Source organism: Drosophila ficusphila, unplaced genomic scaffold (genome assembly GCF_018152265.1).
Source record: "Drosophila ficusphila isolate 14025-0441.05 unplaced genomic scaffold, ASM1815226v1 contig_286, whole genome shotgun sequence".
NCBI lineage: Eukaryota > Metazoa > Arthropoda > Insecta > Diptera > Drosophilidae > Drosophila > Drosophila ficusphila.
This window is the reverse complement of record NW_025064189.1, coordinates 1,095,368-1,114,128: the sequence shown is the minus strand read 5'-3', so window position 1 is coordinate 1,114,128 and position 18,761 is coordinate 1,095,368. Positions and strand designations below refer to the sequence as shown.

General features: G+C 45.5%; 5 protein-coding genes across 7 annotated transcripts; 2 read left to right on the top strand and 3 right to left on the bottom strand.

Moving 5' to 3' along the window:
* The first annotated feature begins 446 nt into the window (after window positions 1–446).
* On the top strand, window positions 447–6,784 carry LOC108086915 (heat shock 70 kDa protein 4). Of its 3 annotated transcripts, none has more exons than XM_017183989.1 (7): window positions 447–537; window positions 870–1,126; window positions 2,195–3,146; window positions 3,230–3,760; window positions 4,701–4,796; window positions 5,413–5,613; window positions 5,684–6,784. In XM_017183989.1, exons 2-7 carry the CDS (start codon window positions 1,020–1,022, stop codon window positions 6,308–6,310), a joined length of 2,514 nt encoding a protein of 837 aa, XP_017039478.1. In that variant the 5' UTR covers window positions 447–537; window positions 870–1,019; the 3' UTR covers window positions 6,311–6,784. The 3 variants fall into 3 exon arrangements, with proteins under 3 accessions (XP_017039478.1, XP_017039480.1, XP_017039479.1); XM_017183990.1 differs by having other exon boundaries at window positions 448–537; window positions 873–1,126; XM_017183991.1 differs by lacking the exon at window positions 4,701–4,796.
* Window positions 6,785–6,908: 124 nt separating this feature from the next.
* On the bottom strand, window positions 6,909–13,216 carry LOC108086914 (neuralized-like protein 4). The gene is made up of 9 exons (XM_017183988.2): window positions 12,753–13,216; window positions 12,339–12,698; window positions 11,345–12,279; window positions 11,090–11,266; window positions 9,944–11,028; window positions 9,056–9,880; window positions 8,687–8,996; window positions 8,519–8,629; window positions 6,909–8,456 (listed from the first exon to the last, which is right to left on the bottom strand). The coding sequence occupies exons 1-9, from the start codon at window positions 12,927–12,929 to the stop codon at window positions 7,082–7,084; spliced, it is 5,355 nt and encodes a 1,784-aa protein (XP_017039477.1). The 5' UTR covers window positions 12,930–13,216; the 3' UTR covers window positions 6,909–7,081.
* A 138-nt stretch (window positions 13,217–13,354) lies between these two features.
* On the bottom strand, window positions 13,355–16,277 carry LOC108086916 (ATP-dependent Clp protease ATP-binding subunit clpX-like, mitochondrial). The gene is made up of 3 exons (XM_017183992.1): window positions 16,234–16,277; window positions 16,079–16,173; window positions 13,355–16,004 (listed from the first exon to the last, which is right to left on the bottom strand). Exons 2-3 carry the CDS (start codon window positions 16,153–16,155, stop codon window positions 13,634–13,636), a joined length of 2,448 nt encoding a protein of 815 aa, XP_017039481.1. The 5' UTR covers window positions 16,156–16,173; window positions 16,234–16,277; the 3' UTR covers window positions 13,355–13,633.
* Window positions 16,278–16,614: 337 nt separating this feature from the next.
* On the top strand, window positions 16,615–17,717 carry LOC108086933 (RNA exonuclease 4). Its single transcript, XM_017184042.2, has one exon. The coding sequence runs from the start codon at window positions 16,727–16,729 to the stop codon at window positions 17,591–17,593; it is 867 nt and encodes a 288-aa protein (XP_017039531.1). The 5' UTR covers window positions 16,615–16,726; the 3' UTR covers window positions 17,594–17,717.
* Window positions 17,718–17,749: 32 nt separating this feature from the next.
* Window positions 17,750–18,446, bottom strand: LOC108086934. Its single transcript, XM_017184043.2, has one exon. The coding sequence runs from the start codon at window positions 18,332–18,334 to the stop codon at window positions 17,873–17,875; it is 462 nt and encodes a 153-aa protein (XP_017039532.1). The 5' UTR covers window positions 18,335–18,446; the 3' UTR covers window positions 17,750–17,872.
* Window positions 18,447–18,761: the final 315 nt, after the last annotated feature.

The following is an 18,761-nucleotide window of genomic DNA, read 5'->3' as shown; positions in this document are numbered from 1 at the left end:
TTTATTATTATTTTCGACATTTTATTTTCATTGTTCAACAATTATCGATTTTGTGTTTCCAAATAACGTGATTGTTTTTATAAATTTAAAATGAATAAAAATTATATTTTTTTGTATTCCAATTAACGTGATTGTTTTTATAAATTTAAAATTGATTAAAAATATATTTTTTTTAAAAATCTTTAAGATAAAAATAAAAGTTACATATCTTAAGCATAAAAGGTAACGGACAATAAAAATAGTCGGTTAAAAAGTTTTAAGCTGAGTCTATTGCTTAAATAAAAAAAATATTAATTATGCCAAAAACCCTTTATACCAGCTTTTTAACGGAATTCTTAAAATAATTATTTTTTAAGAAACAATCGAACCTTCCAGAAAATTGTTAAACCTTTTTTATCGATGCTAACGCCGATTTTTTTTGCAACTTTAGGTATTATCGAGTTTTCGTGGGTTGGTCATACTGCTCTGCAACACAATTAGTAAAAAAAAACGTGCGGTGTCGGATTAAAATTGCTAGGATTTACCGTGAAACCGAAGGTGATTGTCATTATCAGCGTAAAATCCATGTGTTACTAATCTGCCTTACCACTGATAAGTGATAAACTCAAAGCCAAACAAACGATATAGTTTTTCAACAAATTTTCCATACGGTTTTTGCGCGTGCGAGCAAAAAAAAGCGACGAAGGCCGGACGCTAGAAATTTCCATTCGCAGGCGAAAAGCGAAATCCATAATTAATGTGAATGTGAAAAGCATATATCGTATCGAATGTTCTGGACTTGTTTGTCAAACGAAAAAGAATAGATAGCAAGTCGACACGTGTGTGCCCAGTATATATTTTATCTAATTTTCTAAAAAAATATTTTGCAGTAGCTGGAAAACAAAGAAAACACAGCAACGCGTTGTGCCGCCCCCAATAAAGAAACACAAGTTAAAAGAAACACAGCAAACACTCGAAAGCGTTTCGGCACTGAATCAATTTAATCGGGAAAGCGCCTAGACGAAAAGGAGGCGAAGAAAATGTCCGTGATTGGCATCGATTTTGGCAATGAGGGCTGCTATGTGGCGGCGGCCAGGTCCGGCGGAATTGAGACGCTGGCCAATGACTACAGTCTCCGGGCCACGCCGTAAGTACCACCCCCATGCTCCGGATACGGACTATGGCCCAGTTTATAGTGATTATAGTGATAAGCTAGCGGTCTGCGTAATCGTGCGACTTTTTGCTTCATTTTTGGGGTTATGTCGAATTTGTAAGTCATGCCTCAATCGGGTGTGTGTGTGTGTGTGCGCGTATGTTTGTAAGAGAGCGCGCCTAGAAAATTCCATGGTTGTTATGGGTAACGCTCCGAAAAACATACGTGTATATCCAGCCTGATATGAGCATTACATTATGTATTGGCTCTGTCGAGCGGCCTAAATTTGGCCGATTGCACTTCCATAAAAAGTATTGCAAATTGCAATTTTAATGAGCTCACATCTCTGTCTATTTCCCTTCCACTTTCATGTCTCTTTTTTCAAATTTATTGCCCTGACTATGTATGGGTGCTTTTGATTTAAATGCCGTTCATTGCGTGGGCCCCACATTTCCACTCTGCTTCCATACTTCCACTCTCCTGTACTTGTCCGAATTTACTTTTTTGGCACACTCACACAAAGACCTAACGATGCATGCGTCATGCGGTCAAAAAGGCAGCATCAAAGGTGAGAGAGCCAGCTAGCAGCAGCTGTTGTTAAGATAGAGAGCGAAGAGCGCCAAAGAAGATACGGCAAAAAGAAAAAAACGTGTGCAAAGCTGTCTAAAATAAATTCAAAGCCGGCAAACACAGACAGCATACAAACGAAAACTGCCCACAAACACGCTCTTGTATGTAGAAACAGTAGAGCCCGAATAAAGAAATCTTTTGTTTATGAAAGTTTTGACCATTTTCGTTTTTATGAATATAGCTGCTTTTATGTTTTATGTTCAGGTAGTTTTTTAATCTTATTTTAAATTGGTCTTTACAACTGAATTTCTAATTTATCAATATTAGTGAATTATTTTAGATCTTCTGATTTCTAATTTTGATCTGTACAAATAAAATTACACCACTTGCCTATCTTCTGCTAACTAACAGTAAACCAATACTGTCATTGAATTAAGATATTTATACCTAATACAAACTGATACTGATAATTTAACTCCCTACTTCTTGCAGATCCTTTGTGGCCTTCGATGGCAAGAAGCGAATCATCGGCGTAGCCGCCAAGAACCAGCAGGTGACAAATATGAAAAACACAGTTGGCGGATTCAAGCGCCTGCTCGGTCGCAAATTCAACGATCCCCATGTACAACACGAACTCACGAGCATTCCAGCGCGAGTTGAGGAGCGCAGCGATGGCAGTATTGGCATCAAGGTGAACTACCTGGGTGAGGATCAGCATTTCGGGCCAGAGCAGCTGACGGCCATGCTGTTCACCAAGCTGAAGGAGACCTCGGCGGCCGCCATGCAAACGCAGGTTAACGACTGCGTCATTGCCTGTCCCGTGTTCTTTACCAACGCTGAGCGTCGGGCCCTCTTGGATGCTGCCCAAATCGCCGGACTTAATGTTCTGCGGCTGATGAATGAGACGACAGCAACGGCTCTGGCCTACGGCTTCTACAAGAATGACCTGTTTGAGGATAAGCCGCGAAACGTGATCTTCGTGGACTTTGGGCACTCGTCACTGCAGGCCAGTGCCTGTGCCTTCACCAAGGGCAAGCTGAAGATGCTGGCCAGCACCTGGGACCAGATCGGTGGACGCGACATTGACTTGGCTCTGGGCGATTACTTTGCCAAGGAATTCCAGGACCGCTACAAGATCAACGCCAAGACCAATGCTCGTGCTAATCTGCGCCTGCTTACTGAGATCGAGAAGCTGAAGAAGCAGATGTCCGCCAACAGCACAAAGCTGCCGCTAAACATCGAATGCTTCCTGGACGACGTCGACGTCTCTTCGTCCATGCAGCGCGCAGAAATGGAGGAGTTGTGCGCCCCCCTCTTTAAGCGCGTTGAGCAGACGTTCAAGCGTTTGCTGGCCGAGTCCAAGCTGCAGTTGGACGACATTCACTCCGTGGAAATCGTAGGCGGCAGCTCGCGCATTCCAGCTGTAAAGCAGCTTATCGAGCAGGTAAGTTCGAAGCTCCAATCCAATTTTGATAAGTTTGTAAATATTTTCGAGTTTATTAATGAGTACTTTATTGTTTTTCGTAGGTCTTTAACAAGCCGGCCAGCACCACACTTAACCAGGACGAGGCTGTGTCCCGTGGTGCTGCTTTGCAGTGCGCCATTATGTCGCCGGCCGTGCGCGTGCGGGAGTTCGGAGTTACCGATCTTCAGAACTATGCCGTCAAGGTATTGTGGGACAGCGAGGGCAATGCCGCTCCGGGAGAGATCGAAATCTTCCCCCAGTTCCACGCTTCGCCGTTCAGCCGCCTTTTGACAATCAACCGCAAAGGACCGTTCAACGTTTCGATCGTTTATGGACAGCAGGTGCCATATCCAGATCAAACGATTGGCGTGTGGAAGGTCAAGGATGTGAAGCCCACAGATCGCGGTGAGGGTCAGGATGTTAAGCTGAAGGTGCGCATTAACAACAATGGCATCGTGCTGATTTCCTCGGCCACTCTGGTGGAAAAGAAGGAAGCGGAAGAGGCTGCCGCGGCTGCTGAGCAGGCTGCTGCCGAGGAAAAGCCCGGCGAGCAGGCGAACAACTCTAGCGAACCCATGGATGGTCAGCAGGAGGTAAGTCAAAGATCTTCCATAAGAATCACCCAATCATTGTCTCATAATCTTCTGTTGTGGATAGGGGTTGCTCTGTTTTTGTCGTTTTTGTTTTAGTTTTTCTGCTACTAACCGCCATTCTGGCCTTTAGCTGATTTTGTTTGTTGTTGGTATTAACGTTATTATGCGTAAATTTTCCATTTTATTAATGTGTTTGGTTTTGTCGTTGTCATGTCAACTTTTGAATTTGTCCTTAACGAATTCAATCAAAGTCCATCCGTCTGTCAAAGAGTGTGTAACTGAATATTCATTTTGTTAAATATCTTTCACAAGTTCGCACCAAATCTATACGTTAAATTGTTTCTTATAATTTTAAATTTTAAGAAATATATTCCATTATGTAAATTCTAGTTATTTACTACTTTATTTGCTTAAGAATTTTTTTGTAGCTTTGCCTAATTTCAATCACAGTGACTCATTGTTCCAAAATCTGTTAATTGGCTAACTAATAATTTAGGTATGCCCTCTTATCCTTGTATGAAGATGAAAATTGCGCAGCTTTTTTACTTTCCAATCTATTGTATGTTCACGATAAAAGACTTGTCTGTGTCGTATTTCCATTGACTTATTTTCATCTAGCCTCGGTTTTGATTGTCTGGTTAGGACTCTTGATTCAGCGACAGCTTGATTTGGTCGTTAAATAAATTTAATAAAAAAAAAATGTGAAAGATAAAATTCACTCGTTTGAAGCAATAAATTGGTCATTACGCTTTTTCGATCGCTGCCATAATCGGACATGTGGAAACCGGGGCTGTATCGCTCTTGTTTGAATATATATAGACACACATGAATGTGTATTTGATATAAATCATTCATATATATATATAAATATACCACTCCAATATTTGTTTTTGTTTGTTTTGGATATGTTTGCGAACGGGCGCGTTTTGATCTCTCGTAGGCATATTATGAGAATGAGGATGATAATAATACATCAACAGCCTCATCACCTGGCGGACAAGGGTGGGCACAGCGGGTCAAGGGCTGGTTTAGTTCGGTACGTTTTCCTCAAATTTCTGAAAATTCAATTCAAAAACAAAGCCAACAAAAAAAAGAAAAAAACGCTAAATAATCTAAATTCTTTGTTCCCAAATTTGTGTGTAAAGAAATTGGAAATTTTGCTAACGAAAACAAATCTAAAATTGTTGTGGTTTTTGAAAATTTTTGTGTTTTATCCTTTCCACCAAAAATGAAACGAATGAAGAAGACCGCTCATAAGCCGCCTACCCTATGTGCTCCCAACATAAAACAAATGTTCTTTAAAAAGCTTACACAATTTGCCATATTTTGTTTCATTATTTTACATGCTTTTTTATTATTATTGTTTTAAAAACAACTGAGAAAAACGCGCGCCCCTTGCTCAAAATTAAAAATCAAGCCAATTCCCACAGTGTTACTACATGTACTGTTCTACAACCAAAACACCCATGAAAATTCTAAGTGCTCATATTGTAGGCTGTCGCTTGGAGCTGTGTTATTCCTCTTCGCTTTATTGTTGATGTGTTGTTGCTGCTCCAATTTTCTCTTTTCAATTGGGAGACTTGAATTGAACTTATTTAGGGCATTTGTCTTGATATTTATATTAACCGTTTTCCTTCCCTTTTGCTGATCAGGGTGCTGATAAGAAGAAGAAGGCCTCCAAGGCCACCGAGTTGCCGCTGGAATGCAGCACTCACGGCTTCAGCCCCGTCGACTTGGGCAACTTCACACAGCAGGAAGCAAAAATGATTGGCAACGACCAGAAGGAGACGGAACGCATCGACGCCAAAAATGCCTTGGAGGAGTTTGTCTACGACATGCGCAACAAACTGCAGGTACGTTAGCATGAAGATCACTTAGTTGGATACCCTTAAACTTACATATTATCTCTACTTTTGTTTGTAGGGCGGTCCCTTGGAGCGGTACGTTGTTGAGGCGGAACGAGAGGCTATTGTGGCTCAGTTGAATGATCTCGAGAACTGGCTTTACGAGGATGGAGAGGACTGCGATCGCGAGACCTACACCAGCCGCCTGCAGTCCCTGCACCAGAGGACGGATCCTATCAAGCTGCGCGCCAGCGACTACGAGCAGGGACCTGCTGCTTTCGATGAACTGAAGAACAGCATCGCCATTGCCCGCGTTGCGGTGGCCGAGTTCCGTAAGGGTGTGCCCAAGTACGATCACCTGACGGAAACCGAGTTCATCAACATCTCGGAGACGGCGGACAAGGCGCAAAAGTGGCTGGACGCCAATCTGTCCAAGTTCACACAGTCGCCGCGCACTGCCGACAGTCCCGTCCAGGTATCCGCCGTGCGCCAGGAGGTGCACACCCTGAACGCTTGCGTCAGCTCGGTGATTAACCGGGCGAAACCAAAGCCAACTCCGGCCAAGACGGCGACACCTCCCAAGGATGGCGAGGCGAATGCGGAACAGAACGGCGGCGAGCCTACTGCCAACTCCGGCGATAAAATGGACGTGGACAACAATGCCCAGAGCGCGGCTGGAAACGATCCCTCCATGGATGTGGAGTGAGCGCCAACTCCCTCCGCTATCCGGTTATCCCCGGCTATCAACGGTATTGGCTAACGATTAATGATAATAATAATAACGATAACTTAAACGGTAAACATATATGAAACAACATTTGTATATGCACTTGCTTCAGGACTAGCAGAGGAAATCCAACAAAATCAATACAACAAACAAAATACAACCAACCAATCTACATGTGTAAGAATAAATTGATTAAACGCCACTGCAGCCGCTGGTAGATCCAGAAACGGATGAAGGGAAGCGGGCAAATAATAGTAGAAAAGGAAGAAGGTTTAGGAGTGAAAGAGGATCCTACACGTCTGCTGCTGCTGTGTGGATAATGCAAAACAGAAACAACCCTAAAACAATTTCTAATCGACCATTTTTCATGTATTTGAATAACAAAATCAAACAAGCAACACTTAATGAATGGAATTTAAATAATCAAATAAAAACAATGATGATTCCAACTAAGCATTTATTTGATTCATTTGTCTTTTAATTGCTACTATGCTATACCGAATTAAGTATAAACAAATTAATAAATTTTTTTTTTTAATTTTTGATTCATTACCATTCAATAATTTAAAGTCTTGACTAACTGCGATTATTTTATTGGCGCTTACAATACAATACAAACTCGTTTACAAAGAGGAATGCGAATGCGATTTGGTGTGGATAGCTGCTGAGCGTGATTAAGATGTTGGGAATACAGGACGGGAGCAATGCATATAGACCGGCCGTGACTAGTGCGAATATGGTGTTGTGCGTTTATTGAGATTCCTGCTCCTCGATTCTGTCCAGTTTAATTATCAAAGCGTTGATTATGCAGGCGCCAGCCTCTTTGGTGAACCAGCACAGATCGTTCAGCAGATGCACAGACGACTCGTTGAGGGCGGCGGAGGGAGTGCCACCCACGCCTTCGGCACTCTGACCTGCGCCACCATGATCGTGATCACCGGCTGATCCCAGGCTGCGTCTCTTGGCATCGGCTGCAGCCTTGCCGGTCGTCACTCCTGAAATGGACTGTCGCCGAACGTAGACCTCGAAGGAGGTGGAGATGCGGTGCAGTCCCTGTTCGGAGGCAAAGTGATGCTGTGGCAGCACGGGCTCAATCACGGTGGCATTGGGCGAGTAGTACAGCTCCAGACGGGTGCCAGGCTCATCCTTGAGCGCCGCAGCGGCCGGTTCTTCGTCCGGATCCGTTTCCAGCGGCAGCGGCTGGCCACGATCCAGAATGGCCCGGATCTTGTCCACGCGTGTCATGTAGTAAAAGGGCAGCCAGTCGCCATTCAGATCAAAGTGCACTTGGGGAGCGCTCGACGAGGAAACACCACCACCCGTCGAAGCAGCTGACGTGGAAGTGCTCAGCGCATTAACCGTCTGTTGGTTAAGCTTGAAGTAGACCCATCCTTCCAGTTTATCGCCATTTCCGCCGTTGCTGGGTCCGCTGCACTTCAGGCAGAAACACACCGGCTCCAGGCGACTGTCGAAGAAGGCCTGCGGCAGAACCAGCGAGGCACAGAAGCGTCTCACCTGCCGCAGATACTCGCAGTCGTTCTGCTCCACACTGGCGCCGGTGGCTGTGGACCTCAGCGAGTCAGTTCCACCTCCCGGTCGAGTCTGACCAGTTGAATTTGTGTCGGACTCCATTGAATTAAGAGATGGCAGGTCGAGATTCAGTAGCGACGCCTGATCGGGCATAAGGTGATGTCGCGTGTACTCGTTTTGCTGCAGTTGCTGCAGCAGTAGAAGGTGGTTCATATAGTCTATTTCATCATCTTCCAGGACATTGTCGTTGGCCACAGGATCGCCGGATAATTCCCGTTCGTTGCTGGCACTCATTTCCAACGCCTCTGCGTTGTTCTCGCATTGTTCAATCATCGTGACTGCCGTTGCTCCAGGTGCCTCCTCCATGGAATTAGCCAACGTAATAGGAGGATTGGGTAGATCGTCGTACTCCTTGTTTGTGTCATAAACCCCCGAGTTGCTCAGGTGTTGAACATTGGCTGAGGAGCCACTCGTTCCACTACATCCCGCTGCCGTTGCCGATGTGTTAAGCGAGTTTTGGAATCTCTGCGTGCTTTGGCTGCGCTGTATATTTAGGTTTGTGTTGTGCTGCAGCTGGAGAGACTCGCGAAGGCAACTAAAAGATCCAAGAAAAACCCTTAAAAACAAATCCACCAGCAGAAGTCTTAAAAAGCTTACCAAGTCGACGAGGAACTGCCCAGTTCGTTTCGCTGCTGCTCCAAAGTTCGATTTTTGATGGAAATGTTTAGCAACAAGTTTTCGGAAACACTTTCCATAACTGAACGAGTCCTGTAATAAAAATCTCCATATAATTCTTGAGTGCCCAGGTTGAGTTCCATCACTTACATAGCATTCGATGGAGCACCCGAAGTGGACGGACCATCCCTGCTTGACTCGCACACCTGCTCCGTGTCCTTCTCCTTCTCGTGCATCTCAAGATGCGCCTTCTCGCACTGCTGCGGCATTCCATTATCCAACTCCAGGGCCTCAGGTGCTTCTAGGATTGGAGTACCATTGGCGTTTCCTGTGCGTCCGGCATCATTGCCCGTAATTAAAGTAATCTTTTCGCACTTGCCGTACACATCGAACACTGGATACACATGGTTTGGCAGACTACTGGCCAGATCCTCAAGATTTGTTGATCCAACCATAATGACTAAAAAATGTATCCATAAGTTTAAGATTTAAATTAAACATATAATTACTTTGGCTTACTCAGCATTCCGGCATGTGTTAAAGTCAAGGTAATGACTGTTCCCACTTGGATCTGTTCGAGGGCCTCGCCGTATTTGGAGGCCATGACCTGACCGTTGATGTTAACGTAATCGTGGGTGGCCAACCAGCAACTCCGCTTGAAGTCCAGCAGGGAAATTGGTACAGCCTGGGGACTGGCGGTTAGAACGCCTAAGCCAAGAGTTCCCTTCCACTTGTTGTTTAGGGCATCCACCTTGATGCTGATACTCTCACCCTTGCACAGCGGTTTATTCAGACACACGATGGCCTGGTTATACGATTTAATCCTAACCACACTCCTGCGATCCTCGCTGAGACGCGCGTTCTTCTGTGATACATCCAAAAACTCGTAGTTCTGTGCCTCCGAATCAATGGACTCCAACATGGAGCTATCCTGCTTGTTCAGTGGATCCACGCCAAAGTCCATAGAGTCCTGCAGCCGCAGACTGCATGGGCGAAGCGGTGAGGCAGGTCCCTGGGCGGATATCACCTGAATTCCCATTGTGGATCCCCGCAACTCCGCCACCACGTACACATCGTTGGGCACGTTGTGGAATTGGATGTTCACATTCTCCGAATTCAGTAGAATATTAAGCGTGTTCTCCACCCGTTCGAGTGTGATCCTATCATCCACCCTTAGCCATTCCAGAGAGGCCAACGAGCGTTGAAGACAGCTGGAGTTGAAGCAAACTTCGTTACCGCTTACGTACCAAACATTGGCCGGAATTCGCCGCAGGCTAGTGGGTAACTTTTTGCGTACGCTCTCGTCGCTCAAATTGAGATCAGTGACACCAATGCTCAAGCAACCTAAAGAAAATGTAAATATATAAATACATCATGCACAAACATTTTTAAAAGTAAGAAACTTACCGGCAAACATGGGATTAAACGATGTTAGCTTGATCTCAAAGGGGGAACCTACGCTGAGTGGATGCTCAGAAAAAACGAGACAATGGGAAAGTGGTGCTGCAGCTCCGGTAAAACGCGAGGCCTCTGTCCAGTCCTTGGTGAGACTCACATTTCCCGACACGCAGGTCCAGCGGTGTTTGGTCTCCATGGCCGGATGCTGGATAACCGAAGTGGCCTGGCAGCTCTGCGAATTCTCGCTGGTTGCGTACGGAGCACGGATGTCCAGCTGGGTCTGCGTGAGGCTCACCTGGGCGCACTGCCCGTACAGATCAATGATGGCCCAAATGTTGGGAGCATGGCACTCGCACGCCGGACCCTGATCCATTCCGTCAACAAAGAAGTGGATAAAGTCGCCATTGCGCATGACACCCACGCGAGTTCCCGGACCCAAGGTATCCAGATCCAGTAGAATATTGGTGCGTATGGTTTTGCGATTGTGAAAAATCATCGGACCGCATAGGATGATGGTGTCGCTGGCCTCCAGATCGGTGGCATTGGGCGCCAGTTGGATGTCCTCTGGTCGTGTGCCCGTCACTCCGATCTCAATGTTGCCCGACCAGTGCCGCACCATGGTCTCAAGCTCCACCTCAAACAGTTCCCTCTGCCTTAGCGGTCGATTACTGAACACGATGGCGTCGTTAAACTCGGCCAGAGAGTTGGGACGAGATGCTGTCAAACCACTATTCGAAATGCCCGCATTGGCACCATGGATGCTGTGAAAACGCAGGGGAACTTCGCTATAAAGTGTCGTATTCGAGATAGTTGAGTTTCCGGTGTCCGGACTTCCGCACTCTGAAGTGTCCACAATGCTGGCCTGAGCCGCCTGACCGTACAAATCGATTACACCGTAAACTCGTTCTGGAACATTGGTGGCAGCTGGCCCTTGGTCCACGCCGTTCACCCAAAAGTGCACCGTGCCATCATCCTTGCGGACCACCCCTACTCTATCGCCCACCTGCAGCCGATCCAAATTTTGGCCGTACTGCTCGATTACGGTTACGCCATTCTGCATGACCCCGTTGCCTGTCATCATCCAAGTGCCGGAACTGGTGACGGAAATAAATACTAATCAAAAAAATTATTTTAGGAAATCAATTCAAGACTTACCGCACATTGGTCATGGTGAAGGGAAAGTCCAGTTCGTCGGCGCTGTGCGTTGTCACGCCCATTTCAACGGAACCCGCCCATTTTGTCACCACGCGCTCAAGGCGCACCTGGAACAGTTCGTTGGGGCGGAGCGGCCGACGTGTGAGCACCACACCGTTGTTGAAATCATCGGCAGCACTGCAAAGGTTTAATATAAACGGTTTAAATGATTTCCACAAGAAAATTCTTTAAAAAAAAAAAAAAATGAGATCTCACTTGGGTCGCAGAGCTGTGCGTCCACTTTGGGTGACTGTGGCGTGGGTTCCGCAGATATGGTGAAAGGTTAAACGATCGTCGTTCCTGGCTATGGCTCGTGTACTCGAAATTGTCTCACTGAGGCCGCCTGTTGCGCCAGCCACATTCATCTCGCTCTCCGGACTCAAAAGGCTCAGGGTGGGCGTACCGGAATGCTGGTGGTGCTGAGAATGCTGAATACCGGCTCCACTGGAGCAGGCATTCATACCAGCCACTATGTTATTTCGCCGCGTTACGAGATTCTGCTGTTCACGCTCATCGCGGTCAACAATTGTAACCTTGATAGTCATTCCATACAGATCAATGACGCCCCATAATGTGGAAGCCACGCGTGTGGCGGCCACACCCTGGTCCTGTCCGTTAATATAGTTGTGCAGGTTGCCGTTGGCTTTGCGCATCATCCCAACGCGATCGCCCTCCCGCAACTCGTCCAGATTGAATTCTCCGTACTGGCGACGTGTTCCTTTGCCGTTTGTTAGAATGCCGCAGCCCGACATCATGATAGTGCCAGAGCGCATGTTTGTCATGGTGGCTGGAAAGTGCAATACAGAGGGATTGTGCGTGGTGACGCCTACTTCGATGGATCCGGACCATTTGTCCACCAGCTTGTCGATGCGAATCTCGAACAGTTCATTGTCCCTCAGCGGCCTGTGTGTCATCACCACACCATTGTTGAACTCGTCCAGCGGTCGACGACGTTCCGCAGATCGGAAATTGGGCGATAGCTTGACCAGCGATCCACAGCGAGTGTGAAAGCACAGTCGATCGTCGGTAGCAGATCCAGAGCCAGTGCCTTGCAACCAAGCGTCGGAATCCACGACAATATTAACATTCATGGCCACGTCCAGGTTTTGAACAACCTGCTGCAAAGGCTGCTGCAGTGGTGAGTCCAAAAGCTGTGTATGGAACAAATAAAGATAACACTTATAATTTTATTGTTGGTACTGATAGTTACCTCTCCTAAACTGCTGCCATCTCGGGGACAGATTGAGACCTGCACACAACGCCCGTAAAGATCGACGAGGGCCCACAGCGGCTTGGGCATGTTTTTGGCCGCCACACCCTGCGATTCCCCGTTCACATAAAAGACCAGATCGTTGCCGGAGGTTCGCATAACGCCGACCCGATCGTTCTCGTTGAGTGTCTCCAGATCGGTGCCATAGAACTCGAACAGCCGTCGTCCATCTTTGCGCACATCAATGCCGGACATCACCCATGTGCCATTTCGCATGGCCGTGGCACAGGCCACCAGTTCCAGGTCTTCCGGCGACTCGGCGGTGACACCAATCTCTATGCTGCCGCCCCAGGAGGTATTCTGCGAGACAAGGGGTTATTAGTTGCTCTGCATTGATAGAATTTTTCCTCTCACCTTCTTTTCAATGACTACTTCGAAAAGGACATCATCCTCAAGAGGCTCTGCGCTGAACACCAGGGCATGACTGAAATCCCGCATGGAGCGCTGGGCCATCCGATTGTTGTTGTACAGCCGAATGGAGCGGCCACAGCGTGTGTGGAAGGACTGCATTTGGGACTCTCTGCCGGTCATGGTTGTTGCTTCTCCAGTTCTGCGCTCTCGGCTCTTTTCTCTTCTGACCGAACAAATCAATGGTCTGTCGAAATGGGTACACGGGTAAAATGCGGCTCATCGGCTGTAGATGATGCACTTGCTCGGTTCATACGACTATTGGACAACCTCTGGTGGAGCGGGTTTAAGTTTCCAAGCTTAAAACAATGCATTATGCAGGCACATTTGAAATTACAGTAGTTAAATAAACAAATAGCAAATATGTGTTTCGTGTGACCGTTTGATGATATTTGGAAATGCGAAAGCCATCTAAGATTTTCGTTGTTTACTTAAACATCTGTGTAATACACTGAAAAAAGAGCTTTTTGAAATACATTTTCTAAAAAATCATCTTGAGCGTATCGCAGTGTTTTTGCTTTAGTAGAGAAAAATAAATAGAATCGAAATATCTCATACAAATATTAAGTGAACTTTATTATTCGAAACATAATTAATAACATAACATAATTTAATAACGTTATTTCGATTAATACAATCCAATATATGTAATATGGATATTTTATGTAAGTACTTATAGTTTGGATAAATTCATATCTTTTATGTTTATTTTTATAAACAATATAATAGAACAAAAAAGGCACTGGAATTACGTATGTTTAGTTGGAATAAGGTTCGAGGCCTTTTTCACAAAAAGGAAATGGTAAAAAAACATTTTTAAATTTGATTTAATTTTCTTGATCCTTGGTGCTCTTATCATCAGCAGATAGTGCATCCGAGACCGTGTCAGTGGTCACGGGTGTCGGATCACTCCCGTCACGTGTGTACACGGGTTTGGATTTGCCCCTAACATTATCGGCGGTTATGTGAACTCCGCGAATATCTGAGCCGGGCACCAAATACATGGGATCCAGCAGCAGTTTCTCCATTATGGAGCGTAGCCCTCGTGCTCCCGTATTCTTTTCTACCGCCAATTGGGCCACTGATTCTATGGCCTCATCGCTAAATGTCAGGTCCACATTGTCCAAACTTAAAAGAGCCTTGTACTGCGGCACTAGAGCATTGCGTGGTTCGGTAAGAATGCGAACCAACATGCTGGCATCAAGGCTGTGGAGGGACACTATGACCGGGAACCGGCCAATGAATTCTGGTATCATTCCGAATTCGGTAAGGTCACATGCCTGGACTTCCTTGAGGCACTCATCCCGCTTTTTTTGGTCCATTTCCTGGGAGCTGGATTCACTGGCCGAGTTCTGTTTTGAACCGTTTTCGTTGACACGTCGCGCGATGATCTTGTCCAGGCCAGAGTAGGCTCCTGAGGCCACAAACAGGATGTTCGTAGTGTCGATATTGACCTTACTTCCAAACAATCCTTTTCGACCTTTAACACTAACTACGCTACCCTCTAGCATCTTAAGCATACCCTGTTGGACACCCTCACCTCCGACGTCACGACGCGTTTTGTTCCCAGAAACGGCGCATATCTTGTCTACCTCGTCTAGGTAAACTATTCCCATTTGAGCTCGCTTCACGTCGTAATCCGCATTCTGCAGCAGCTTCAAGATGACGCTCTCGATGTCCTCACCAACGTAGCCCGCTTGCGTCAAAGTGGTGCAGTCACAAATGGCGAACGGAACGTTAAGGCAGTTGGCTATGGACTTGGCCAGTAGCGTTTTTCCCGATCCTGTTGGGCCCAGCATGATGATGTTGCTCTTTTCCAGCTTGACGTCTTCGGATTGTAGATCAGGAAGTTTCCAATTGGCAATTTCTTTTTTGAGTCCAGCAACCGACAGTTCTTCCTCAGTTGAACCAATTTCAGAGATGTGCAGCTGGTCAAGCTGCGGAAGGTTGTGTTGGATGCGTTTGTAGTGGTTGTACACTGCCACCGCAAGCACCTTTTTGGCCAAGTCCTGACCCACCACGTGCCTGTCCAGATACTCCATTATTTTCTGCGGAGCAGGTAGCTGCATGTCCTGCACCGCCTTGGCCTCTCCCTTCGTTTCGGTATTTTCTTCGGATACATGCAGTAAGGAGTTGCACTTGTTGCACCTCATCGTTTTCGTCGAGCTAGTAACGGTTTTCTGCTGGATACTTTCCTTTTCAGAGGACTGTGGGCCCTGCTGGAGCTTAAGGCCTTCAAAAATATTTGGTTTTTGGGCCAGGCCTGCCGGGATACTCGTTTGGGGTTGTCCAAAAATATTTACTGCTTCCGGGGTTTTTAATCCTATGCCAAAAATGGGATTCTGGGAACCAAAAGGATTCTGGTGTTGTCCAAAAATATTTGTTGTTTTCTGAGTTTTCGATTCTCCGGTGGATTTTACATTTTCTCCTTGAGAAAAATACGGTGTTCCTCCAAAGATTGTATTTGCATTAAAGGAGTTGCCAGCTTTGGTGTTCTGTGAACTAGCATTCGCTGTGTTAAATCCAAGGATGTTGTTATTTTTAACATTGGCAGTGGCTCCAGAAGAAAAACATATTGGTCCTGGCATATTGGCTCCTTTACCAAAAACGTTACTGTTCATTGTATTAACTGCTGTGTTCAATTTATAAATGGAGTTGTCTACTTGAGCCTTGCCAGTGGCTTTTCCAAAAATTGTATTCTGTGAAGTAGTGCAATTAAACATGTTTTCTCGATTTAAACAAACATTTTGGGAATCAATTTTGCGGCACGCTTTTGAAATTGGCCGGTTTTCACCAAATCTGCTAGTGCCTTGGCTAATAGGTGTATTTGGATTTTTATTTAATCCAAATGTAAATACACCGTCAAATTTAGGCGTGGCATCGCTTGCAGGGAAGGGAGCCTTGGGCTCCGGTGCAATCGGTTTTTCGTAGATTTGGATCAGAGTATCCTTTGTTTGGGGCGTCAAACATAGCAATTGCAAAGTCTTGTTAGTGGCCACTTGAACATCCGATTTTCGCTGCGTAATAAAAGAGATCTGTCCTAGCGACTGCCTTGACTCATAGAACAGCATCCGGTCTTCCTCAAATGATCTATCCTCTATAAAATTGGGAATATTGCCCTTTCTTGGGAATGGTCCGAAAGCAGAAAAGATCCACATCCCGCAGTTCAATCCTTCTTTCATGGGAGACAAACATTCCCTAGGTAATTATTTTAAGGAGTTAAGATTTACACATATGTATGTATGAACAATTATATTTGCGGAAACACTCACTGAAAATTGATGTGTTCATTGGTGCAAAACTGGCCTAATGAGCAGAAGCCACTTTTCCAACTGGAACATACAACCATCGTTTTTCCTTTTTAAAACTGAAAACAAAATGCCCAGTTTTTAAATGCAGATAAAAAGTGATAAATATTTTTTTAAACCGAGATTTAATGTCCACTCCTTTTGATATTTTCGCGATCTTCAAACATGCACATATACTAGCTTCAAAAAATACCAAAGCCGATTGAAAGCAGCTGATAGCTTCGCTTCGTTATAATTCAAAATAATTCTTAAGTGTAAGAATATTTATATATACATACATCAGAAAAAGGAAAAGAATAACGAAATTACTTTACGTAATTCTTCGAATACAAGCTGAAAATGTTAACAGATTAGTTATACAAGTGTAGACATCAGAATCTTATAAAATTTTTTATTAGGGTTTCATGACTGATCGTTTGCTCTGCTGAACGTATCCAGTTTCTAGTTAACACTCAGTAGTTTATTTTAAATACTAAAAATACCTTACAGTAATAGCCCAGTTGCGTCAAACGGTCACTCTGGCAGGTGATATTCGAACAAAGTAACACATTTTGTGTACTAATATTGACAAAAGCATAATAATTAACTGTAACCTATCCATGACCGGGCAATATGTCCGCTGCCCAACGTCAGAAGCAGTTTGACATGAACCGCAGCCGTTCAAATAAATTGGTCAGCAACACCAGCGACTCCAGTAACGACAACAACACCAATGGAAATACGAAAAATGTGGTTTCCCCGCATCAGCGTAAACTGCAAGCATCGATGGAACGACTGCAGGTGCAACAGCCGAACACAAGTCGGCGGGCAGCCGGTTCTAACTGGATGGCCGCAGCTGGAGGAGCTCCACCAGGATCGGCTCTTGGGAGCGAAAACAACGAGGCCAAGATGGAAACATTACCACTTACAAAATCGGCACGCACGCGCAACCGAAAGAAAGCCCAAAGTAATCGCTTTTTGGCCATGGACTGCGAAATGGTTGGAGTGGGACCCAATGGACAGGACGACATGTTGGCTCGAGTTTCCATCGTGAATAAAATGGGTCAAGTGCTGCTGGACAAGCACGTAAAGCCACGTTTGGAAGTCACCGACTACCGCACAAGCGTGTCGGGTATTCGCCCGCATGATATAGCTAATGGAGAGGATTTTGCCACCGTGCAAAACGAAGTAGTAAAGCTACTCCACGGGCGCATTCTTGTCGGTCACGCCCTGGGCAACGATCTTGCAGTGCTAAGCATCCACCATCCGTTCGAGAACATCCGCGACACATCACGCTACAAACCGCTTCGCAAAATAGTCTCGAATGGCCACACGCCCAGCCTAAAACGCCTAACCATGGCCGTCCTGGGCAAGGAAATCCAGACGGGCGAGCACAATTCAGTGGAGGATGCTCGTGCTGCCATGAGTATCTATAATCGCATTGCGGCCGACTGGGAGAAGTACCTGGAGAAGAAGCGGCTCCAGCAGCAGCACTACTAGCTATTAAATCCGGGAGTCCCACCACACTCAGGGGAAGAACACGGAAGCCTATAGTTTAATATTGTATACACGAGTTTCATTTATGGGAAACTGTTGCCTAATATTTAAAAACGTTACAACTCAATCAACCGGTATTTTAATGGAGGGCAAGATTGATTTAACATTGAAGAAGACATAGACATAGTAGTTTTATTTTAACTTTCTTATTTGCAATTCTAATTTTAGATGATTCTAAATAAATTTGTGATTTATAAGCTTGCTTTAACCACATGTGAGTTGCTAAGAAGCCTCCACCTCTTTAGGTGGTGTTTGGGTTGTGCAGGATCCATGGATGGCCTCGTGACGTTTCATCAAATCCCGCCAGGGATCTTCCAACATGGATGAATGAAAGTATTGCCCAATGGAGCTGTTATTTTGGCTATGCTCTCTGTTTTGTTGGTTCCTCTGATTACGGTCCCAGTTTGATTGGTTCCTGCGATTAAAGTTGCCGCGGCCAAAATTCCTGCCCTGTCCGTACGGCCGGTGCCGTTGCGGTTCCTGAGATGATTGATTTTGATAAAAGTGCGGTATGTTGGCTTGAGGCTTCTGTCCCTGCTTGTCCTCGTAAAAGCCGAAGTTGGGTTTTTGCGCCGCCTGCTGCCCACCAAATTGCTGGGTTCTGTAGTCTGCTGACTGCGATGGATACTGGCCACCTTGCGTGAAGGGCGGCAGGTTGTTGAAGTTCTTACGCGGTGTGCTCATTTTAAAATTGTCAATGGCTATTCATTTGCATACTACAATAAATAATTACAAGAGGAATTGAGTCGGGATAAACAAAGGTTTTTAGTGTTACCGTGTGCAATAATTAAAAAAATACTTTGAAAAATATATCATTTATATTTATCAATTTTGCAAATAAATAATCGATGTTATTGTTCGATAGTATCGAGTTTTGTCTCATCACTACCCGCTGACCCACGGGCACACTGTCCGGAATATTTTGTGAAGCGCGGTTGTGGTGCGGTCGGTCGGTTAAAACAAAGTGCATTTAAGTGCAGTGGCTCTCGGTTCTCACACTCCTCGCTCCTAGTTCGAATATAAAAAGTCATCACGGCGATATACAAGCTAATTTTACGCTCTAGTCGCGAAGGCCTTTGAACAAAGCACGAAAGGCGTCGCCTGCCGCAGG

Bases quoted from the DNA above. Each gene is read 5' to 3' on its own strand.
- LOC108086915 (XM_017183989.1), top strand. From the start codon at position 1,020: ATGTCCGTGATTGGCATCGATTTTGGCAATGAGGGCTGCTATGTGGCG. The intron at 1,127-2,194 runs GTAAGTACCACC...TACTTCTTGCAG, and splicing joins TACAGTCTCCGGGCCACGCC to ATCCTTTGTGGCCTTCGATG. The intron at 3,147-3,229 runs GTAAGTTCGAAG...TGTTTTTCGTAG, and splicing joins TAAAGCAGCTTATCGAGCAG to GTCTTTAACAAGCCGGCCAG.
- LOC108086914 (XM_017183988.2), bottom strand. From the start codon at position 12,929: ATGACCGGCAGAGAGTCCCAAATGCAGTCCTTCCACACACGCTGTGGC. The intron at 11,029-11,089 runs GTAAGTCTTGAA...TTCCGTCACCAG, and splicing joins TTCACCATGACCAATGTGCG to TTCCGGCACTTGGATGATGA. The intron at 8,457-8,518 runs GTAAGCTTTTTA...TGGATCTTTTAG, and splicing joins GGCAGTTCCTCGTCGACTTG to TTGCCTTCGCGAGTCTCTCC.
- LOC108086916 (XM_017183992.1), bottom strand. From the start codon at position 16,155: ATGGTTGTATGTTCCAGTTGGAAAAGTGGCTTCTGCTCATTAGGCCAG. The intron at 16,005-16,078 runs GTGAGTGTTTCC...ATAATTACCTAG, and splicing joins AATGAACACATCAATTTTCA to GGAATGTTTGTCTCCCATGA.
- LOC108086933 (XM_017184042.2), top strand. From the start codon at position 16,727: ATGTCCGCTGCCCAACGTCAGAAGCAGTTTGACATGAACCGCAGCCGT.
- LOC108086934 (XM_017184043.2), bottom strand. From the start codon at position 18,334: ATGAGCACACCGCGTAAGAACTTCAACAACCTGCCGCCCTTCACGCAA.